We start from the raw sequence: 19,165 nt of genomic DNA, 5'->3' as shown, positions 1-19,165 counted from the left end.
TGTGTGAGGGTGGACAACATAGACAGGCTGCTGACTGGCTACAGCTGCTAAAGGAGAACCCTACGCTGGACAACTTGTGATATTTTAAACATCTGGTATTTATAATGGTTATGGCTGTATTGATTTAAAAAACAATAATGTGGTGGGTCCAGCAGACCACTGAGTAACAAACACATCAACGCCACACAATGGTTAAGTATTTGTTTACGGGACCAAAGTACTAAGATGTAGAGATGTAAAAACAGCAGCCTCTAATCCAAAATTAACAGACCTTTCCTACATCTTGCTAAAGTGAACAGGTTTCACCTTAAGCCTTCCTCAGGATTTTTAAAAACGCTTAGAAAGATTAAGCCAAAACACGTCGAGCTGCAGTAATGTTTTGCTTATTGCGCCTGAAATAGTGCGTTTTACTTTTACGTTGTAGCCGATCTAAGTTGGAAACTCCCTTTTACGTTGCAACCGGTGTCACTACACTCTGTAGTGCAGACAGTCTCTTTCTGTCTCTCTCCGTCTCACTCACTCACACACACACACACCCACCCACACAGACACACACCACAATAGCCACTCTGGTCTCTGTCTGCTCAGAACCACAACAGAGCAAGCATGCAGCAGGCAAAGGAAGCTGTGCATGTTGTGAAACTGATGATAACTTGTGAAAGATGGTGATTGCGATGAACTGTGAATCAGACCTTAAGGTAGTAGCGGCAAGTCGCACTGAGGACTTACGGTCGCCCCGAGGACTCACGGTCGCACTGAGGACCCTTAAGAGCACATAATCAAGCCTGTTGATTCAGTTCATCAGTCAAAATTGGATTATTACCTTTTGTTTCCTGCAGACAGTTGTGTTTTAAAGTTCTTTATTGACATATAAATAAGACAGACAGCTGACCCTTTGACTATTAGGTCACACTGTATGATTATAGTATAATCATATAGTAGTGTACACAAATTTTTTTTTTCTCATTTCTTATGTCTCTCAAGTGCTGGCTGCAGATAAGAAGTGCTGTAAAGTTACACTGCACACATGGGACTTTAACTGGTTACACCATTGACTTCAGTAGTGTTGCTGGTTACACCATTGACTTCCGTAATGTTGTTACTGGGGCAATTTGCTCTGTGTTTGCTCTTAAATGCAATTGAAACAGAAGATATATAATAACTATATACACTATATGTCCAAATGTTTGTGGACACTCCTTCTTATAAGTGAGTTCAGCTGCATTGCTTACACAGAAGCTCAAATGCAAACACAGAATAGCATTGAAAATAGCACAGGATGCTCTGGAGCAGCCGCACATGAGCCTAAGGTCACCATAGCGGGGTATGAACCCCCCAGCATTGAGCTGTGGGGCAGTGGAACTGCGTTCTCTAGAGTGATGAAGCTCCATCCAATAACTTTGGGATGAGTTGGATTGGCGTTTGTCATCTAGAACTAATCATCCAACATGATCTCACTAGTACCGCTGAATGCAATCAAATCCTCACAGCAATGTTCCAGCATTTATTGTAAAGCCCTCCCTGAAGAATAGTGACAGTTACTGCAGCAAAAGGGGACAAACTCCTTTTTAATATTCTTGGTTTTGGAAGAAACACTGGACGAGCAGGTGTCCACAAACTTTTGACCACACAGTGTACCTTTACTGTAATAAGAGGGTGGGCTGTGTGTGGAGGGGTCTGTGTGCACGTGTTTTGTTTTAACACAGGATGTGAAAGCTCAGCTCTGCTTGCCTTGGTGTTGCTTAGGGGGCTTTCTTACTGTTAAAGTGTAAAGCGTTGGATAACCTTTAGCTCTGCGTGTGCAGAAGTGTGGGAGTCTATTCGTGCACTTTTTTATTTATCCCTTAATGAATAAGCTCATTACGCTGCCCATGAAACTCGAAACTCCTAGGTGTTCAACATAGTTCTGATACAAATCACCATGTTTTGTTTTGCTATTACTTAAGCAGACTTATAACTAGTAATGTGTATTCAGTAGAAATCAGTAGCACACATGTAAGTGTTAGTGCTGCTTTGGAAATAAAGCCAACAGCCATAAATTTGATCCCTTTGTTGTGACTTCATCACTCATTAGCAGTGGTGGACAGTAACGGAGTAAATGTAATTCATTACTGTACTCAAGTAGTTTTTTTGTGTATCTGTACTTTACTGAAGTTTTTCCATTTTAGGTGACTTTTTACTTTCACTCCACTACATTTCAAAGTAAATATCGTACTTTTTACTCCACTACATTATGAGAAATCTGTCGTTCCTTTTGGTTTATTTGTGTATAAAAACATAACATGTCAAAACGAAAGATGCGTGAAGTAAGAACACCAATCAGGCCACAGTGCACACTTTGTTTTGAGCTTGTTTTGACCTGTTGGTCATACCGACCCAGTGCAGCACACGGTTCAACGTCAGTGCAGCAGCGTGAAATTCTGGGAGAGTCTATTCAACATAAATGATGAACTAACCTAACTTTGTGTAAATAGACCACAATATAGAAATATGTACTCATATGCAGTTGTGACTGACGTGTCTTTATTCTGAATTTATACAAACACATTTCATTTTATAGTAAATTAGTTTTGGCTAGTTTATGTTTATGAACAGAGACCTACAGATGCAGTTTAGTAAAGGAAACTCATTTGTGAATCTGAGTTTAAAGTTTTTATTAAACTTAAACTTGTAACTAAGTTTCAAATAAATCTTAAACTGAAACTTTGCTGGTTTGTAAAAAGTGATTTCAGAGCCGCTCAGTTCTACCTGATGGAAACTGTTCGCCTTCAGTGTTTTGTGCTTATGATAATTTTAATAGACATCAGCGTCACTAATTAAAGACTCTATTAAAAGACTGGTTTACCAAGAGAGACACTGGAGTATTTTCACCTAAAATGAGTTAATGAAGCGAGTCTTGCTACAAAAATGATAACAGGACATCAGAGCCATAATTAATCTATTAGTACTTTCACTTTTGATACTTAAGTACATTTGAAGGCAAATACTTCTGTACTTTTACTCAAGTGGAGGTCTAAAGGGAGGAACTTCTACTTTTACTGGGGTAATATTTTACCTTGGGTATCTTTACTTTAACTCAAGTACATGGTTTGTGCACTTCGTCCAGCACTGGTCATCAGCACTCAAACCTTTCAAAAGAGCCAAAAGAGACTCAGTGATACTGAGGAAGACACTTGGATCAACTTGAAGCTGAGTGTTCTAAATAGTCTTTGTCTAACAAAACCATTGCAGGCCCTTTTTTTCAGTTAAACCATAAATGTCCATAACAGATATTTTAAATACCTTTTGGTCCATATGCTCTCTGATTTTGCCTGAGCACACGTCTAAAAAAATGTTTCAAATCAATCACACCAAATGACTAAATTGCAGCATTTATCATGTTAAATTTGGCCTTTTAGTCATGTGGAACCAGATTTCTTATCAAAAACAATATAATTATTAATATATTTTATTTACATTTTTTGGACAATGAGAAAGAAAAGGACATAATAACCCACCTTCACCCAAAAATAAATAAATAAATAAATAAAAAAATTATTTATTTAAAAAAAATAAATAAATGCCAAAAAGCCAAAGCTTAGAAACTGTACACACATAACAACCCATGTCAAAACAGTATAATTTAACATGGTAAGTATTATTATTATTATATTCATTCATTTGGAGAAGATGAGTAAAGCAAGTCAGAAAAACCAAGAGGGATGTCACAGTGTGTTCATCTTCATTGAAGGTGTTCACTGAAAGGGTCCTACATCTTTTTATAATTCTTGACTGGGCCTGTATTGGTGTGCCGTAATCTCTCTGAGTGTGTAGAGGAAACCATTTCAGAAAGCCATGTTTTAAACGAGGGAGGGAATTTGGGTTACCACTCCAGGAGATTAACCCTTTTTACCAAAATCATGGCAAACATTAACTCCTGCTGTTGACTATGTGGTAAGGAAAGTGAGGTTACCGAACAACTGATTAGAGCCAGTACTGAGTCAGGAGAAATTTCTCTTGTACACTTTAGAAAACCAATTAAATACGTCCAAAATGAAGAAATCGTCCAGCAGAACCAGAAGGCATGACTAAAGGCTCTGTCAGCTGCCTTACAGCAGTTGCAAAGTTTAGAGACAGAAGGGTGGATCCTTTTTAATTTATCTTTTTAGTAACGTCGTCTATGGATGATCTTTAATTGAATAGAATTGCATTGAACAAAAGTGTAACCTCCTTAAGACTTCCTCCAGCACCTCATCAGATAGACTCCACCAAGATCCATCTCCCATGCAGATTTAAAGGGAGCAGAGGGCGCTAAAGGAGTAGCTGGAGAATATAGTAACACATTGAGAGTCTAAGGCCCAGTCCCATTTCACCAACTCGCCCCTACCAGCCCTGAGCCCTCTGTTTTGCGTGTTCACGTCTAGGGGTAGGGTGTCCCGATGGTTGTTGAGATAGAGGGGTAGGGCAAAGTGTTAGAGCTACATGGACCTCCAAACAGAAGTTTTTCAGAGACTCTCCAAACAGAGTGTTATGAGAAAAAAGATGGCTGAGCGAGCGACCAAAGAAACCCACAAATGTGAGAATTTTCTCCGTTAAAAAATTACAATAACCACTGTATTATCTCAGTTTAATGTCGTTTCAGTGTATTATGGTCATTTTCTTCATAACAAGCATAAAAAATCGCTAACAGTATGCTAATGTCTCGGTACTAGCTAGCTAACTTGTAACTGTTGCACCATTTAAGGTGGAACGGGAAAATTCGAACAAGAATCTGGTGGATATCTGACTTCAGCTTCGCATCACCAAAGATTTAGTGGTGGGTGATAATAAATAATTGCCCCCCTCTTTGAAGGCATATGATTCCCTAAATGTAACTAAAGCCCAGCAGTGAGGAGCTGAACTTTACCCTCCTCTGCTATCACTGAAGACGGGCCGGGTCGCCTACAGAGCAGCGCTAGTAGCTGTTAATGAAGTGATGGTCTTTTTATTTATTTATTTATTTTTTTTGAGGGTCCCATTTCGTAGGGCAAGATTTCAACCACTACCCCTTCTAACTCAGTTCCAAGGGGTTAGGGTGACACTTGAAAACAAGGGATTGGGCCTAAGTGTGTAGAATCTTGTGGTTGTATCAAAACAATGTAAAATCCAAATTTGATTATGAATAAAAGTATTTCATAGAAATGGGCAGGTTAGGTGTTCATTGCTGATGTAACTCTTCTTTTTACCTTATTACACCAAATGGAGTTGTTGGATGTGAGTGTGCTAATTGAATAGTAACACTGAAAATAAAGGCATTGAGAACAGTTTAAAATAATAAAACTTTTGACATGCAGTGTATTTTCTGCCTGAATTTTGCCCAACAGGTTAATTTTTTTGCTTTACTGTCAGAACCTCCTGAAATTCCACTTTGGCACTGCAGGCAATCAGGGATTGTTCTGTTTCACTGTCACTCAGCGAGAACAGGCAGAAATGTGTGATGGCGAACAGCCAGCCTCCTGCAGGACGGTCCATCTCTGCTGCCTATTAAAGGGTGTGGTGGAACATTTGGCTTCTGTCACAAGCGGCTTTGCCAAAAACAAATCCCAAACTGTTCAGGAAGGAAGGCTGCTCGGGAGAGCCCATGTTTTGGGAGAGCCTGAGTGGATGGTGTGTGTGTGGGTGTGTGTGTGGGTGTGTGTCAGTTTTGCCCCAGATTCAGTAAACTCACGCGAGGTTCCCCATCCTCCTAGACTCGCTGGCTGGCTATCAGTGGAGCTAAGCACAGTGCCTATACTTAATTCATACTGACCTGCATTCATTTTGTGTTGTTAGAATTATGAATAGCCATTATGATTAGCCAAAATAAAGTTCTCAGGCTATTTTCAAACTTAATAAATATATATATATATATATATATATATATATATATATATATATATATATATATATATATATATATGTGTGTGTGTGTGTGTGTGTGTGTATGTGCATATGTATATGTATATATATGATGTGGTGGTGGTGTGTGTGTGTGTGTGTGTGTGTGTGTATGTGCATATGTATATGTATATATATGATGTGGTGGTGGTGTGTTAGTGTGTGTTGCGCTGGTCTGAGTGGATCAGACACAGCAGTGCAGCTGGAGTTTTTAAACGTTGTGTCCACTCACTGTCCACTCTATTAGACAATCCTACCTTGTCCGTCCACCTTGTAGATGTAAAGTCAGAGACGATAGCTCATCTGCTGCTGCACAGTTTGTGTTGGTCATTCTCTAGTCCTTCATCAGTGGTTACAGGACGCTGTTGGCTGGATATTTTTGGTTGGTGGACTATTCTCAGTCCAGCAGTGACACTGAGGTGTTTAAACACTCCAGCAGCACTGCTGTGTCTGATCCACTCAGACCAGCACAACACACACTAACACACCACCACCACATCAGTGTTACTGCAGTGCTGAGAATGATCCACCACCCAAATAGAGTACCTGCTCTGTGAGGGTCCATGGGGGTCCTGACCACTGAAGAACAGGGTAAAAGGGGGCTAACAAAGTATCAGAGAAACAGATGGACTACAGTCTGTAACTGTAGAACTACAGAGTGCACCTATATAGTAAGTGGAGCTGATAAAATGGACAATGAGGTGGTCATAATGTTATACCTGATCAGTGTGTGTATATATATATGTATGCATGTATCATGCTAGCATTTATTTGCGTGTTGTTGACTTTGCCTTCAACTTGAGCCTTAAGTTTCTTTGAGAATTTCTGTAAAGTTTCAGTTATTTAGTCCATGTTCTCAAAGGCTTACTTCTTTAGCAGTTACAGCAGCACGCCTGAGCACATTAGCACATGGCACTGGGTGCTTCCTCCTCCATTATTCAATTAAAACCTCCATTCTAGTCTCGGACTAAAGCATTGCACACCCGGGCAGCCTTTCCTGAGCTAATTTGGCTTTATGTGCCCCCTGACCTTCCCCTGAATCTTTCGCCGTGGTGATTAAGAATAAATTGCTGTATTGTGCAAAAAGCAGGGGTTGAATACAGTAAAGCTCATTAATAAGTAACACCTCTTATTTGATCAGTCATGCAGAAACACGACATGTAAATTTCATTTCTGTACCTTCGCTCTGATGAAATATTAAACAGGTGTGTGTGTGTGTGTGGTTTTTGTTTTGTACCCATTCAGGAAACCTGGGTGTGATCTGAGACTCTGAGCTCTCTTTTATCCCGCATGTAGATGCAGTCACTAAAATAGCTTTATATTATTTGAGAAATATCGCTAAAGTTTTCTCTCTCAGAGCGACGCAGAGAAACTTGTTCATGCATTTGTTCCATCAGAGTTGATCACTGTAATGATCTGTGTACTGGACTTCCTAATAAAACTATACATCCTTTACAACTGGGGATGGGACAGGAGGCAGCAGTAATGCGGTCACTGTACCAGACTGCAGTACTAAAGAGGGAGCTAAGCCATAAGGTGAAGCTCTGTGTTTACCGGTTGGTCTACATCCCGACCCTCACCTATGGTCATGAGCTGTGGGTAATGACCGAAAGAATGAGATCGCGAATACAAGTGGGGGAAATGAGCTTTCTTCGTTGGGCTACACTCTACTTGATAGGGTGAGGAGCTTGGTTATCCGGGAGGTGCTTGGAGTAGATGTACCAGGTGTACCAGGCACGGCCTACTGGGACAAGACCCCGGGGTCATCCTAGGACCTGCTGGAGGGATTATATCTCCAAGTTGGCCTGGGAGCGGCTTGGGGTCCTCGGGAAGTTGGAGGAAGTTGAAGGGGGGCAGGGTAGTCTGGGATTCTCTTCTCTCCCAACTGCTACTGCAACCCTATCTGGACTAAGCGATTAATGATGATGATGATGATGATGATGATGATGATGATGATCCTTTACAACCCGTATAAAATGCGGCAGCGCGCATCCTAACAAAAACAAAACAGCATTCAGGATAGATGTTAAAGTTCTGCTACTAGTTTTTAAGGCTCTAAATGATCTTAAAGCTCTGTTTACATCACAGAGTGTCTGTCTGTTTATGTTCCAGCACGTAATCTAAGATCTGCAGATACTGACCTTCTGTAAAATACAGAAAATGTGGAGAGACTCGCTCAGTTATTCTGCTTCTAAACTGTGGAACTCAATTCCACCTTTTATTAGACAGTCAAGCTCAGAGCTCACTTTTAAGAAGCATCTAAAGACGAATCTCTTTAACTCAGCATTTAATCAAAACTCTACGTCTCGTGGTTTTTATCTTCTACTTTGATCTGTGTCATTTTCTTCTGATTCAAAATAAATACTTATAATTTATTGTATAACTACGTTTTATCACCTGTCTGTAAAGCACTTTGAGCTGCCACTGGCATAAAAAAGTGCTATATAAATAAAAATGATGATTATTATTATTATTATTAATTTAATTTTTCTGGGGTTTGATAGGTGAGAAAGGACAGAAGTCCTCTCCTTCTAATGAAAGAGTTCATCACTCATTGCTGCAGGTATTGGATTATAGTCATGCTATATAGAATAGGATGGTTTGAACAAATCACAAATCTGAGATTAGCATGTGTATGTTGTATGTTCCAATGCCAAAGCCTGGGCAGACTGGTGTAAATATCCCCACAATTAAACTGGAGCAAGAGGATCACATGCTTGGCTTTGTTGAAACTCCTTTGAACAACTCTGTGATTAATTGGCCGTCCAAGATCTGCCCCACTGAACCTACAATGAAATTGTAGTGCATTTCAGTTCAAATATTGTAGCGCTCAATGTAGTTACGTAATAGCTGAAGTTTGGGGGAAGAACATGCCTGAAACCCCTCCTTTTTCCAATCTAACGCCCTACAAATTCACATCCTCACCTTCCATTCCCGTGACGAAGTGTTCACAATCCTCACCACCACCCCATCTCCTCCCTGTTTCTCAGTCCTACATCAGTCCTGATATAGCTATGAGGGGATCTGGCCTTCTAGCTACAGGCCGAAGCTGCCCAGAGCTCTCAGAGTTTCTCAGAGTTCTCCCCCCTCCCTCAGTCAGTCTTGCCTCATACTACCACCACCATGTTGAAGACGTGGTCTGAACTCACACACTGATATTAAAAGAGACACTGCTTTGGTGCAAGTCATGGTGCTTTATTTTCCAGCTGTTCTTGACCACAGCCGTGCCATACATTAGCAGAGATTATCACTAACAGATCACTCTGGGGGCAGGCATGGGCTGGAGGTTAGGGGTCCAGCCTAGCGACCGGAAGGTTGCCGGTTCGAGCCGAAAGTACGTGACTGAGGTGTCCTTTGAGTAAGGCACCTAACCCCCAACTGCTCCCTGGGTGATGTCTGTTAAAGCACAAAACACTGAAGGCAAACAGTTTCCATTAGGTGGAACTGAGTGGCTCTGAAATAACTTTTTGCAAACAGTTTAAAGTTTCAGTTTAAGATTTATTTGCAACTTCGTTACAAGTTTAAACTTAATAACTACTTGCTTTAAACACAGGTTCACATCTGCATTTGCATCTGTAGGGCTCTAATCATAAACACAAATTAGCCAAAACAAATTTGCTATAAAATGAAATGTGTTTGTATAAATTCAGAACAAAGACACGTCAGTCACAACTGCATATGAGTACATATTTCTATATTGTGGTCTATTTACACAAAGTTAGGTTAGTTCATCATTTGTGTTGAATAGACTCTCCCAGAATTTTACGCTGCTGCACTGACGTTGAACCGTGTGCTGCACTGGGTCGGTATGTCCAACAGGTCAAAACAAGCTCAAAACAAAGTGACCCCTGTGCCCTGATTGGATTTTGACATGTTATGTTTTTATACACAGATAAACCAAAAGGAACGACAGATTTCTCATAATGTAGCGGAGTAAAAAATGTAGTGGAGTGAAAGGAAAAAGTCGCCCAAAATGGAAAAACTTCAGTAAAGTACAGATACACAAAAAACTACTTAAGTACAGTAACGAACTACATTTACTTCGTTACTGTCCACCACTGCTAATGCTCTTGTGGCTGAATGCAATCAAATCCTCACATCCAGTGATAAAAGGCTCCCCAGACAAATAGAGGCTAGTACTGCAGCAAAGGAGGACAAACTCCCTTTTAATGCCCTTGAATGCACAAGAAATGAGCAGGTGTCCTGATACTCCTGGGCAGAGAATGTTGATTACAAGACAAACTGACCAACATTCAGTCTCTCTCTCTTTCTCTCTCTCTCTCTCTCTCTCTTTGAACAGGTCACTATCTTCATCTATACAGATCTGATGTTGGTGACGAGGGAGGATGAGCCAGGCCGCTGCAACGTGTTGCAGAATCCTCTCTTCCTCAAACAGCTCCGGCTGCAGGACGGTGAGTGACACTCAGCACACACATCCACATTAACCCCTTTTACCGTTAGGCGTTAATCCGTTTTGATTGACCATTAAACTGAAACCCTCCCTTGCTGCTTGTTAATTGCTTGAGATTCGTGATTTCTCTATCTTATGCAACAGCACGCTTTGGGTTGTTTGTTTCCCCCCCTGAGGTTTGTTTGTTATCAGTCAATCTCAAAGCCGTCACAACAATGAAGCGTTACATGCTATTCAGCAATAGGGTAGATCTAGGGGTAGATCTAGTCAGCATGCTGCCTGTAAAAGATAACCGATGCACATTTTGAGACTGAATTTCAATGACATGCTTATTCTGCTGGTACTGAGGTACGTATGTGTGTCATAATATTCCTTGTACTTTCATTTTGCTGCAGATTTCATTGATGCAGTTGAACAGCTGTTTAAGCTGCTGTCAGACTGAACACAGAAAAACTAACCACTGTGCTCTCAAATACATTATTTTGCATGGGAATTTGAGTTCCTTTGCGCTGAGCTCAGACGGAGATTTTGAATAAATATTCTGGTAACACTTTCTATGAATGTCACCTTTGTAAGCATCTATAAACACATTCATAACATGTTAGAATGCATTCATAAGGCATTATAAACATGGCTATAAATATTTATAAAAATGCATTACACTTTATAGCCATGCTTATTATGCATTATATTCAGAATTGTTAACATAATACATTATAAGTACTGATCATAACAAGTTATAAGAGCTCATAAGTTGTGTTTGTCCGCTCTAAGTAAAGTGAAGCGTACTGTACTAAAGCCTCCTCCAGTGTTAAGAGTGAGGCTTCAAGTTGAAGTATTTACTGAAGGATTTACTGAAACACTAAAACATTCACAGTAAAGCACATTACAGGCTTCAAATGTCAGAGTTTAAACTAGAGCTGCCATCAGTGTTTTACCCAATGTGGGAAAGGTAATGTACACCACCGTTAGCTTGGTATTTGTCTTTGCTTTACACTCTCCAAGCTGGGACTGACTTCTTTGGCACTGACATTATAAGATGTTATTAACACTATTTATAATGCATTATATTAACAATTCATAATGTATAATAAACATGGCTATAAAGTGTAATTCAGTGTAATTCTTTTTTATAAATATTTATAACCATGTTTATAATGCCTTTTAAACACATTATAACATGTTATAAATGTGTTTATAGATGCTTACAAATGTGACATTCATAGAAAGTGTTACCAATATTCCCTTAATCAGTAATCAAATAGATTAGATATTGTAATCAATAACCAAATAGGTAGTACTGGCTAACAGAGAATATTAATTCTCTCACAAAGGGTCGGCCTTAGTTTGTCTGCATAGGAGATTCTAGACACTGGAAAGCAGCTGGGTACACAGAGAGGCCTGTGTGTACCTAATGACCCAGTGAAGAGAGGGACAAGTTGACATTGAAAGGTAAAGCAGACTGGTAAAAACCGGTTGGAACCAGATTTTAGGAGTGAGCTCAACATGCAATGGCCAAAGAGATGTACCTATTAGAGAATGAGCTAATATCATAATTTGAGAAGTAAGGCGGGGTGATATCAAGTTACCCCTGATAAATGGTATAAACTGTTGTTTGGAACACTGTTTGTGCAGCTGGGTCTCGAGATCCTGTGTCACCTGATGCTGAAATAAAGAAGAAGCCTTTTTCCCTCTTCCACAAACTCAGCGTCTGAAGGCTCTTTACTTTTTGACATCTTTTGAGAACTTAGAGCAGTTATTAGTGAAAGTGTTTAGCCGGTAATAAAAGATTTCTATTTTATTCATAATATTATGTTGGAGGCCTGGGGTTGAAGGGTCCTGACAGAGCCAAATGAAGTCTGTCAATGCCCACATGCAAGGTCATCTAAAGATAAAATGTTTTTAGATTTTTGATGCTCTACAGGCAGACCTCGGCCTGTAAGAGCTCAGTAGGCCTATCTGTGCAGTTCCCTTACATGAATGAACTAAATTTAATATTATATATATATATATATATATATATATATATATATATATATATATATATATACACACACACACACATATATATATATATATATATATATATATATATATATATATATATATATATATGAGCATGAGAAGAATCATTACCTACCACAAAAACTTTTAAAAATCTGCCATAAAAGCAGATTTCAACCCATTTTGACCTTCTAGATTTGTAGTTAATAGCATTAACCTCTTATTCTCCAGGGCATATTTTGGTTTGTCCATCTGAATTTACGTGACCAAATCATCAGGCAAATTATTCAGTAACTGCATGAAATAAATGTAAATTTTTATTTTATTTATTTATTCTTTTTTGTAAAAATTAACAAAAAATGTGTTTTATGATCACACATGTTGCTATATGCTTACAATTTACTGCTGAAAGCCAAAAATCTTAAACACTCTTTGTATTTTTTTATAAAAATCATTTTTACAGAGCAGATCACTGAAGAGACGCCATCTGTTTATAGTTTATAGCCCAGATTTGTGGAAAAATGGGTCGACTTTCAGTAGAAAAAAAATTGTGAGTTCAGCTTCTTTTATTATAAAGGTTTAAAATTACATCACCCATCTATTTGACTGGAAAGAAGACAGTTACAGCTCTCATACGACCCCCACCTTTAGAATGTAGCTTATGAAATATGAAAGTTATGAAGAATATGACGAAGTGCGTTTTGGAACCCCTGGTGGTCTGAAGGAGTTGAAGAGCCACGAAGGGGTAGTCTCTGTTGTTCACCCACCAGTTTTTCATGTCTAAAAAGAAAGATGCTCACATGGAATCATGTTTAAAAACCATAAAGCAGTGGGTAAGACCTGGTGAATACGTGGATATTTAGACTGAATGACGGCCAGGCCCTAGTGCTGCGTCTGCTTTCCTCCCAGTTGAATAAATAGCCTGCTGGGCTGGGACGCTACTCTGAGAGTGTCTTGGCTCTAAGCATTACTAATGCATCCACTGAAGTAAATTTGTCTTGCTGCAAAAGACAGAAAAAAGGAAGTATAGAAAACCACCACTGAATGACAATGGGCTGTGGTTAGCTGTTTGCACTCAAACTGAATTCAGATATGATCGATGAGAAGTCTTTAAATATCCTAAATATGGTCATGCAGTGGGTGTGCATAATGATCTCCTGTGTGCATTTGAGCTCAGTTATGTTTTTAGAAAAGGTGACTTCTGGTATGTCCACGCTGCTGAAAGAGAGATCTTAAGATAAACAAATAAGAGGTTCAGAAGTTCAGAATGTTCTTCAGTGCGAGGGATGTTTTTATCTGGTGTTTTCCCTCCAGGTTCCTACTTATAGAGTATTGGCTGATACCCATCTGGTCGAGTATTTGAATTTTCATAGATTATACAGCATAGTAAGATATCGCTGCTGTCAGAAGAAAACCTCGTATCTCCATTTTTGTCATTTTTTTAGTTTTTGACATAATTTGAAAATGCTTGTTGCTCAGCACTGCTGTGTCTGATCCACTCAGACCAGCACAACACACACTAACACACCACCACCACGTCAGTGTTACTGCAGTGCTGAGAATGATCCACCACCCAAATAGTACCTGCTCTGTGAGGGTCCATGGGGGTCCTGACCACTGAAGAACAGGGTAAAAGGGGGCTAACAAAGTATCAGAGAAACAGATGGACTACAGTCTGTAACTGTAGAACTACAAAGTGCACCTATATAGTAAGTGGAGCTGATAAAATGGACAATGAGCGTAGAAACAAGGAGGTGGTCATAATGTGATGCCTGATCAGTGTATTTCATTTATTTATCATTTATTTACATTTTTTTTGTTTGTGTTTAAGTTGATTTATATTTAAAGTTCAATGATATCCGCTATTAAAAAGGCAAGATGTGACATTTGGAGTAACACTTGGCTCGATCGCTTACTTTAAAATGCTGAAGTAATGTCCCTTTAACTTTGATATGTGCGAAGTCTCTGAATTAGTAATGTTTGTATCTTCTTGTGTAAAATTAGCATTTTAATAGTGTTGTTATTGTTGTTGTGAATATGATGCAGTTTGAATGCGCTGTAACGTGAGGTAACCTGCTCTTCAGCTTTCTCTCAGGCCTGCATGGCACGATTGGTAAAGCAGAAAATGTCCATGGTGGTTTTACTTTTAACCAGTTAACACTCACGAGTGAAAACTGTGGCCAGAGTGTGTGTTGTGCTTTCTTCTGGTGGCAGCCTGCTTGTGGAAAGCAGCAGAAAATAGACTCGAAACACCAGCACTTTAAAAAAGGTTCTGCACTGCATCAGTAATCAGTATGTGATTAAAGATTATATTTGAAGTGTCTGCATTTTATGCATTTTACTGCACTATATAAACAAATCTAAATAAACAAATGTAGCTTTTCTCTGTGGATGTAATCCCAAATTCTCAAATTTATAACTGTTTATATATCAGTATCAGCAGATATATACATGAAAAATAATGGATATTGGCATCAACCCATAATTCCCATATCGGTGCATTCCTAGTTTACAGTTTAGACATAATTTGAAAATGCCTGTTGCTCTTTACATTGAGTGTAAATTTCATAAAGAATGGACCAAAAGAAACAGCTCAAAATGACTTGGGAAAAAATGATTTACATTAAAAGTAAAGTAAAAAAGTTTTTTTCCTCCTCCTGTAAAGTCACCATTTTGGAGATAAAAGCATTAAAAAATGCTTTTATTTAGTTTTTAACTAATGCTGTGCTGTAACCTGAACTGACCATTGTTTATTCAAAATTTGCAAAAACTTCAGCAGTAAAATTCAGGCACTTGTAGTAGACCTTGAAATATTACATGAATACTTGAAATATTAAATTTTAAACGTCCCCAGGATCTCAGTCTTTTAAACCTACCTGTTTGCTTGAACTGGACACCTGGTGTCCTTTCTGTCCTGCAAGCTCATTAATACCTGGGCTCAATTTCTGAGCTGCTGAGCTGATGTTAAATGTTTGTATTGGTTGACTGAAATGCAGTTAATGTGTTTGGTGATATGACTGGTGTGGAATTGTGCAGAATTGTGTAGAATTGAGGTCCCATAGACTGTTGTTGGGGTAGGAGAGTTGGAGCATACATTACAGTGCAGTGCATGCTGGGGACTGTAGTGCAGTGCATTGTGAAACGGGCTAATATTAATAGAAATTTAAAACGCTTTTGTTGGCCGGATAGGATTTTGTCACGGGCCTGATCTGGCCCGCCGGCCTTGGGGTTTAGACCTTTGATAGCTTCTGAAATAGCGCCTCACAGCTGTGGATGATGACCGTTTGTATCACTTCTACAACAGTAGCATAAGCTGAGTGCAAATAAACTCCTTGGATCTGGACATCCCTGTTAAATGCAGCTATTGAAGAAAACCTAGAAGTCTTAGTTAAGAACTTAATTAAGAACATGTTACCTGTGTTCTTAAGTAGGCTGGTAATAATAGTAAGTAAATTTCTAGAAAACCTACAATTTATACATAAATATGTTTTTAATCAGAGTGGTAAAAACATCTTCCTTGTCATTTTTGCTCAGATTTCAGTTGAAGATGCAAATAAATCAGATTTGAGTTTGCCTGTGTTAAAAAAACGTTAATAAACAGTTGTAATTTGATTTTCATGGTTCATTTACGCTTTGACATGCAGCAGCTTAGTTGCTTCAGGTCATTTTTCTTTTTCCTCGCTCTGCTTGTTCTAAATAGGCATCAGTGTTGATGTTTGCGCCTCGTGAAGGCGGTTGTGTCAGACAGTGTGCCTGATCCATTGTTCTGTAGTGGTTTATTACGCTGCGTTTGATAGGAGAGCGTGTTGTGGCTGTCGGAGAGACAGAGGAGCTGCAGAATTCCCCTGTGGAAAACCTGACTGTGCAGTTATCTTTGCAGATAAGTCTGGAGATACTGTCTCAGCGTCTGCCCGTGACACTGACATTGTTCATAACCTGCTGTTCATCAGTAATGTCACACTGCCTGGTGTCTTTCCCACGGCTGTGTCCATCGGGAGGTCATACCAGTGGCAGGAAGTTACTGTTCCTACAGCGACGCCACTTTGGAGCCCCCTCAGCTGATGGTCAGCGTGCCGGTGGCTCTTTCCTGAGCACAGAACCACAACAATGAAGGGTGAGGTCCAGCTGGAACGGGCTGGACTCTCACTGACCGTCTTCGTGCCTCTCCCTGTCTTCCTTTTTTGAGTTAGCCGTGTAGTCTGCTGCCACGGCCTGGCTGAGTGCTGCCACTCTGGGCATAATGAGCTCAATATGTCCTTTTAATTTGACCGCTACACGTCCTTTTCAATTGAAAACATTTATATGGTACATTTAGCTAATTAGTACTCTCCCTAATTAAAGAGGTTTTTCAATAAACTAGTGCCTAATTACGTTTTTATTAACGATAATATTCTTTAATTAAACGGCCTTAGTTAAAGGGCCTATTTTATTGGTGTGCATCAGCATGGTGTGCTTTCTCATTTGGGAGACTGAACGCCAGTTGGTCACATGGAAGGCAGCAGTGTCCCCCACTACACAGCGCAGCGTTCGGTACTGAGTAGATGTAAAGCAATAGGCTACAAAAGGCCAAGCGTTACAGTGATTTTAATCATGGTTTATTTCTTTTATAAAATGACAGACAACATGAAGTATGTTATTTCGCAATAACACACTCCCTCTCGTTGTTCTATTGCTTAATTCTCTCATTACAAACCACCACAGCACTGCTGAATGAACTTGTAGATGTGATGTAATTGGAATACGATCAATATCGAGTGTTTTACGACGGTTTGAAATGCAGCTCAGCCGATCAGATTATTGGACTTGAACTATCTGTTTTATTAATCGACATCATTTTGTTGTCAAATGATGTCAAAATGTACCTTCAAAGTAGATTCCTAAGTATAACAGCCAGTCACCTGGGCTCACACACACACACACACACACACACACACACACACACACACACACACACACACACTCTTTTTGGACCAGGAGGTGAGACAGACGTCAGAGGCAGTGGTTGTAAATAGCAGTGTGTGTCAGGGTCCTTTCAGCAGGAGGTCCCTCGGGCACACTGACTCACTCCAGCTCTGTACGGACCACACACACACACACACACACACACACACACACTCACACGCACACAGTCAGATAAAGCATAATTAATTTATTTAATTTTCAGTGTCAGGAAAACTATGTTTAACAGAAAATTACACAGAAACCTCAACAATTAAATACAGTAACTATTTTTTTGATATTTTATTTGTCCACACTTCACCCTTATTACAGCTTCCATTGTTTTCAGGAGACTCACTTTCAGTTTTTCTACGAAATCTGCAGGGATATTTTTCACACCTCCAAAATTCAGTCCTAGAAGTTGGTTGCACCAACTTCTCACCTTCCCACCAAGATGCTTCTCACCATCTAAAAAATACCGAACATCTTTAATGATGTTGAGGTCTGGACTCTGGGGTGGTCAGTCCATCGTTCAGCTTCTTTGTTTGATGTGTCCGTCTCCTTTTCTCAGTGAGGTTCTTCTTGACAGCTACACGTCCTTTCAGACCCACAGCGCTGAGTCGTCTTCTCACAGTGGAAGGATGGACAGAAACACCTGTGGATGTTTTCAGATCTGAAGCAGCTGGATTTTCTCCTCTCTCAGAGATGAAAGCTTTAAGTGCTGTTTTTTGAGGTACTTATTGGCCGTTTTGAGTGGGAATTAAATAAATGAAGGGTGGTCTCTGACTTTTGCATAGTACTCCAGTAGCTCCTGTCCACATCCAGAAATAGCATCCATCAGCACCCCTGCAGCAATGACCACATCTGATCTCACTCTATTTAATATTCAGCTCAATGCATTGATTTTTACCATACAGTTAGTGAGAGGTCACTTACGTGGAGTTATTTCAGTACTTATAGATAATAACTATTTACTCAGTGAAGTGTGCTTAAGTTACCTCTTTTTTTTGGGCGGTAATTTAATTTGGGGGGTTTAATCTATTTTTGGGGGTTTAATTTATTTTATTTTGTTGCTGATAGATGCTGAATGTACTAAGAAAATGATTGGCTCACAGAAGCCTTGGAAAGCCGGCTGCATTGACCCCATTATATTTTTGATAAAAAATTGTATTTAATGAATTGTGTACATCATTTTTTCACATATGAAGTCCTGAAGCATGAACCAGTCATTTAGCCATGAGTAGGGAGACCTAATTTTACTGAAAAGTGACAAGTGCCATTGCCTTGAAAACTACAGGCCAGTGATTTTTTCTTTTTTTTCCAAGTTTCAAAAATATTTTACAGTTTACAGCCAACTTACCAACATATTTAAGATCTCGGTTAACTAAATATGTTTGTTACAGATTAGTCCACTGCTGTACTCTTGTTTTAGTATATTCTATGGGAAGATCCTCCATTCTGTGGGAATGTCTTCACCCTTAAATGCTAGATTCCATATCTGGCAATTTGTTATTTGTTTTTTCCATGAAGACCATTTCAATTTGGCTTTATGTATCAAAAGCATTCGTGATTCATTTGTGATTTCAATTGATGTCAATTGATGATCAGAGTTGAGTGAACTGTTCAGCATGGTAGATCTCTAGGTGCAGGGTGGATGACCACTGACTTAAACAGGCTGGTTTTTTTAATGTATTTAAGACTGATATGTGTAAATGACTTCCTGTTCTGATTGGCTGTCCTGTATTGAAAAAGCAGTTCAGGCTGAAAAGCTCCTTATAACATCAGTGTGAATGGGCAGAGCTGAACTGCTGTCGCCTGAGCAGGTGAATGTATGTAAATGCACTGGTTTTCTTGACATCACAACAACAATGAACTCTAAAACGAGTTGTTTGGCAGCTTTGTTTTATCTCGCTATGC

At 39.4% G+C, this 19,165-nt stretch overlaps 1 protein-coding gene across 3 annotated transcripts in view; it reads left to right on the top strand.

Moving 5' to 3' along the window:
- Window positions 1–19,165, top strand: part of rgs3a (regulator of G protein signaling 3a) — a 274,848-nt gene that overhangs the window by 67,412 nt on the left and 188,271 nt on the right. For all 3 annotated transcript variants that reach the window (XM_036580676.1, XM_036580677.1, XM_036580678.1), the window contains one exon: window positions 10,196–10,307. In XM_036580676.1, the coding sequence (XP_036436569.1) occupies window positions 10,196–10,307 (112 nt within the window). The remainder of the gene's footprint in view (window positions 1–10,195; window positions 10,308–19,165) is intronic.

The sequence above is a fragment of the Colossoma macropomum genome, unplaced genomic scaffold, assembly GCF_904425465.1.
Source record: "Colossoma macropomum unplaced genomic scaffold, Colossoma_macropomum, whole genome shotgun sequence".
NCBI classification, from domain to species: Eukaryota; Metazoa; Chordata; class Actinopteri; order Characiformes; family Serrasalmidae; genus Colossoma; species Colossoma macropomum.
Note: the sequence above shows the minus strand (reverse complement) of the source record. Positions and strands in the feature narration are given on the sequence as shown.